Raw genomic sequence first — 5,453 nt, 5'->3', positions numbered from 1 at the left:
AAAAAAAAATCAATCCGCCGCTATTATCCCAGGGAAATTACAAAAACAAACAAGGCGAGGGAAACCCCGCTGTGCAACGCATATCCTCAAAAAGCCATTAATCTTCTCGATGTAGCCGCTCGCCCTGAAAACCGAGATAAAGAACCACGGGAAATGTTGACTTTGCCGGGGCTGTTCTTCTAAAGAGAGCCTCCACAACGAAGACACGTATGGAAACACATGAGGTTTGCTTTTGTTCAGTCAGATCAGCCTGAATTTCTAGTTTTGTTCTCTTTTTTTTTTTTTACATTGTTCAATGTGACCCATTTTAGCATAAATCTGATTTTTTTTTTTTTCTTTAACTACTTGAATGGGGGCCACCGTTTAGGATCTCACTAAAGACTGAAGCTCTAAAATTCAAAAGGCCCCGTAGTTAAACAGAGACGGCCGCCTTCTGGACGCACAATGTGGACAAAAGGTCCTATTATCAGCGTTACAAAAAAGCATTTTCTACCTATTATGCATGTGCTGTTACACTGCACTTCAGACCCAATAAAAGCATTTTACGACATTTTATGAGGAAAATTGTGAGAGTCTGAGAGGAAGGGAGACAGAAAAGTGGAATTAAAAAGGGTTCATTTTTTACCTTCTTTGCTGTTGTTTTGGCTCTTATTTTTTTCCCATGGTCCCATGGCCTTGTCATCCTCCGACCCGTCCATCATGGCCTTGTCACCGGGCACGTACCAGGTGGCGTGCTGCTCTGCCATGAGGGTGTCAAGGTCAATAGTGCCCATTGAGCCCTTCCCAGCATCCGGGCTGCAGCTCGCCAGCTCATTGTCTCCGTTCTGTGACGGACAGTCGCCGTTCTTTTTGCCATTTTTCATGGCCAGGGGCTGGTCCTCGGAGATGCTGAACTGCTGGCGCTGTAGCTGGATCTGGGCCTGCAGGATCTCCAGAGGGTGGATTTCATCCTGGCCAGAGGTGCTGGATGGTGTGCGTACCTGCTCCACCCCGGGAGTGCCCGGGTGGCTCACCCCGCCGGCCCCACCGCCAGCGCTGAGTCCGTAGCTGTCTGGCGTCGAGGTAGTGTGATTGGTAATGCCCATGCCTAGGGGCTTCTGTCCACTTATCAACCCGTGCTCGCTCCTTTGCATTTTGGGCGAGCCGGTGACCATAGGGCTGCGATTGGGCTTGTTGGCCGAGGCCCCCGCAGCGTCCGAGCTGGAGGAGACCTCGTCCTCGTTGCCGTAGTGGGTGCTGACGTCGTCAGGAAAATCCACTCGAGGCGAGCTGCTGTCAGATTTGGCGACACTTTGGATGCCACTGTCCAAAGAAGACATCAGGTCGGCCTGGTCCCCCAACATTAGGTCGCCTCCTTTCCCCCAAGAGGGTGACTGGAGGTGTTTCTCATGGGGCGTGCCCCCACCCCTCTCCCCAACGCCAGCTGAGGGGGTCTGCTGGCCTGGACTTACAACAGGGTTACCATTGTCAGGGGAAAAAAAAATTCCAGGGCTCACGTGTCCGCTGTCTCTTTTTCTCCTCCCTCTCCCTCTCCCACTCCCTGTTGTTGCCTTCCCCTCACTGCACGGGGTAGCGTCCATGTTGTAGTTTGGGGAGAGGGCACTGGCTTCCCCCTGCACCGGCTGGCTTTGACTCGGAGGCTTTGAGTTGCTATTCCCGGTGCCAGGCATCTGGCTGTTCTGGGAAGCGCTGCTCTGAAAATATTCAGCTCCAGCACTGCCAGTCCCATTCGACGTGCTGCTATTAATGTCCTGCTCCGTCTGACTCAGTTTTCGCTTGCCCTCATTTTGGTTCTTCTTGTTGAATGTTACGTTAAGATTGGGGGCCCCTAGGCTAGCGATCATGTTCTGGCAGGCCGTGGAAAGAGCCGCCAGGCAGCTCTGGCCGAAAACACTGTCTTTAGTGCTGGTTTTGCTGAAGTTCCCGAGGGACAGAGCCCCCAGCTTACTAACAGACGACCGCTGGCCTGGAGGGAACTCAGACTGAGGAGGGTAGCTCCCCGGTGAGGTGTTCACCCCCTGGGGAGCACTGTGGCCCGGCCCCTGACGGTTACCCCCTCCATAGGGGAACGTTGGCTGTGCTCCCATTGGAGGTGCGGGGAAGTCAGCCGGTCGCCTCTCCGCCGGTGCATTCGGATGCCCCGTCCCCGCTCCTGGAGACTGCATTTGAGAGATGTTGCCCACGTTGAATTGTGAGTGCATGCCCGGGGAATGGAGAGCCTGCACATGTCCGTCTCCTGGTATTCTCATGGGCTCCTGCATGCCCATGCCTGGCCTAAACATCATCCCGGCCCCGTTCTGCTGCAGCCCCATGTCGTGAGGCCCAGACTCATTACCCGCTCCACCCATACGCCGTGACATCATCTCCCCCGGTGGGTGGGACCCCTGGAACCAGGAGTTCTCCTGAGCTACATGAGGATTTTGTCCATCAATGTTCATCCTGCCGACATTCTCCCTGTCAAAGTTGGGTTGAGGCATGCTCCCCACCGGGCCCCCGTGAGCCATTGGGCCAGGGGGCACGTCGCCGTGGTGACCCAGCTGCTGCAGACTGGGCTGCCTCATCCTCTGCTGCTGGTTGCGAGAGGCCATCTGTTTGATCATCATGGCTGCGTTCTGCCGCTGCTGCAGAGACTGCTGCTCAGGCCCCGGGTGCTGCAGCGGACCTGGGGGGAAACCTTCATTCACAGGTGGGGTGAACTCTCCAGACAGGCCGGGGTAGGCGGAGGGAGAGAGGTGGTTTTCCATCCCACCACCAGCACACCAGCCTTCACCGCCATGTGCATTGGGAAAGTCAAACCTCGGCCTTTTCGCCATGTTCATATAGGGAGAGTCAAAGTGTTGCAGCCTCTGGTTCGGGGGCTGCTGGGAGGGGGGAGGAGCGGGTTGTTGCATATTAAACATGGGGTCCCCATAGGGGTGCAGACCCCTATTTTCCAGTCTGTGAATGGGATATTCAAACTGGTTGTGTTGGCCAGGCATCATGACCCCTCCGTCCAGAATGTTGGGGTTATTGGAGCCGGGCTCAGCCTGAGGGGGTCGTGGGAGGCCAGGGGGGCATGAATTCTGCCTGGCTATCAAGCCAGCCTGTTGTTGTTGCTGCTGCTGCATGAGAGAATGTCTTCCGTTGACCCCCGGCTCCATTCCCATGGGCACCTTCCGGCCGTTTCCAAAACGCTCAAAAAACACTCCATGCTGAGGCTGCTGGGGCTGCGGAGGCGGCTGGTGGCCCTTGGAGATGCCCGGCATACCTGTTGTCCGTGGCATGCCGGGGTTCCCTGGGAAATTACCACCGGGAACTGGCCTCCCCGTCCCAAAATGGGGCAATTGAGATTCTGATTCTGACGGGGAAAATACATGTACATCAAAATGTCCAGATGGAGCCTCACTTGGGAAGTTATACTCTAATCCGTCGACAGCACCCTGGTTGGGCATGCGCCGATTCTCCAAGCCGTGAGAATCCGAGGAGGAGGATGAGGAGGAAGGGAGGCCGTGGAAGGATGCTGCTCTGTTGGGCGACTGGTCCAGGGGGAGACAGGGAGCGGGGACTGCGTGGCTGCCACTGGGTGGCCCGTGATGTTGAAAGTCAGGCATGTTCCCCGGCCGCTGCTGCTGCTGCTGCTGCTGCTGCTGCTGGGGAAAGCCGTCCCCGGCCTGCCCCTCAGCGAGAGGATCAAATCCCTCTCCAAAGCCCTGCTGTGGTCCCATGCCATTGTTGTTGTAGCCCATTAGCCTGCCACCATGCAGGCAGGATGAGCCCGGCTCCGGGCCTCCAAAACTCCCACTGAAATGAGGGTGAGGTTGGTGGGGGTGATGGCCGTGAGGATGTCCTTGATGAGGTTGTTGGTTGTTAAAAAATCCATGCATGGGTCCTTGCTGCTGCTGCTGCTGGAGCCCGCTGCCTGCGTGCATGTCCGAGTGGCCCCGCGGGTGGAAGCCCCCGTACTGCTCTCCGTTCATGTTCATATTGAGCCCGAGCATTTGCGGCTCGTTCAGCGGGCCCATGCCGGGCTCCACGGCCCCCGGCGGGCCTCCAGCGTGAAAACCCGGGCCTTTATAATGCGAGCCCATGTTTAGCCTCGGTTGGTTTATGTTTCTCTCTGACTGGCCAGGGTTTCTGCTATTAATCTGAGAACCAAACTGCTCCAGCCCAAACATACTCCCTGCAATCAATCCCACATGACGGCCAGTTTGCCAGACATCGGTCTGTTTTTTCCGTCTGTCCCCAAAAGGAAAAAAAGGAAGATAGGCTATACAAGAACTATTCAAATGGTTGTATCAGCCTACTAGAATTCTTGAATGTTAAAACTCACCAAATAAGTTCTCATTGCTAATCACTTTTTTTTTTTTTTACTTCTCTAAGGACGCGGAGGAGAGAGCATGAGGACAGACTGTGTCCAAATACGCACGTAAACTGTGTCCCCTGTTCCCGTATTATATCGTGCACTTAACTGCTCTTGTATTTGTCTTCGACTAAGCAAACAAATACAAAACATTGGTAATTAACTTGCTGCACGGAAGACCTACCATAATCCAAAGTTTTTCTGTGCGCATTTCTTCAAAAGGCACAAAATCATGTCGCCAAAAAAAAAACTAAAAATCCAAAAAGGAGAGCGCAGAATTGGAGGGATCAAAAAAAAGAACAATTTTATGTCAACTAATTCATTATTCCAGTCCAATGTCAAATGTTCCACAGCGACTTTTTTGTTTTTGTATAAGGTCCCATACTTGAAACAAGAAAAGAAAAAAGTCCAATTGGAGCCGTTTGGTTCAAACTGTCTTTGTAGCTTTTGAGGAGAGAAAAATATCTTTTAATTAAATGCTGCCCACTGATGTCCTTCAAAATCTCTGCTGGGCAGCACGTAGCCCAAAGTCCAGTGGGAGTCCACAAAGACGGGTCTCCAACCCTGCAGGCACCGGAGAACCGGAGCGTCCGTTTGCGCGCGGCGTGCAGTACCCGCACTACCCGCACTCCACGACCCCGGAGCGGCTTGACAGCATCCTCCACCCGCTGCCGGTCATGGGTCTCGCATGGGAAAGCGCCTTTTTGCTTTAAGTCCTTCCAATGCGTTTCGCTCCAAAAAGTGTGCGTGCCCTCCGTGCACCGAGCCGTGCCGTGCCGTGCCGTGCCTGGTGTGGTCTGAGTGCACTTGGGAGCGATTCACAGACACACTCCGCTCTGCCGCTTCTCGGCGCTGTGTGAGATCAACGCGTCCGGAGGAGCCAGCAACAAGTTTTGCATTTCTGCAGCCGCTTCCATCTCGGAGCTCTCAGCCAATCAGGACGGACCTGAGAAAGCTTCGGGGGCGGGACTAACGCTTTTAAGGTGGTCCGTGAGATTGAGTGGAAAGGAGAGGTTTTAGAAGTAGCTTTGACTTAAAAATATAATGTTTTCACATTTAAACCCAATCTTCACAGTAGATAGACAGACAGACAGACAGACAGACAGACAGACAG

The 5,453-nt window shown here is 54.0% G+C and overlaps 1 protein-coding gene across 1 annotated transcript in view; it reads right to left on the bottom strand.

Annotated features, from left to right (window-relative positions):
• mn1b (meningioma 1b) overlaps positions 1-5,228 on the bottom strand; it is a 48,223-nt gene extending 42,995 nt beyond the window's left edge. Inside the window, exon 1 of the mRNA XM_032511000.1 lies at positions 626-5,228. Coding sequence (XP_032366891.1) covers positions 626-4,154 — 3,529 coding nt within the window. The 5' untranslated portion in view covers positions 4,155-5,228. The remainder of the gene's footprint in view (positions 1-625) is intronic.
• Between the last annotated feature and the right edge of the window lie 225 nt (positions 5,229-5,453).

The sequence above is a fragment of the Etheostoma spectabile genome, unplaced genomic scaffold (assembly GCF_008692095.1).
Source record: "Etheostoma spectabile isolate EspeVRDwgs_2016 unplaced genomic scaffold, UIUC_Espe_1.0 scaffold310, whole genome shotgun sequence".
Classification (NCBI taxonomy): Eukaryota; Metazoa; Chordata; class Actinopteri; order Perciformes; family Percidae; genus Etheostoma; species Etheostoma spectabile.
This window is presented reverse-complemented; position numbering and strand designations above follow the sequence as displayed.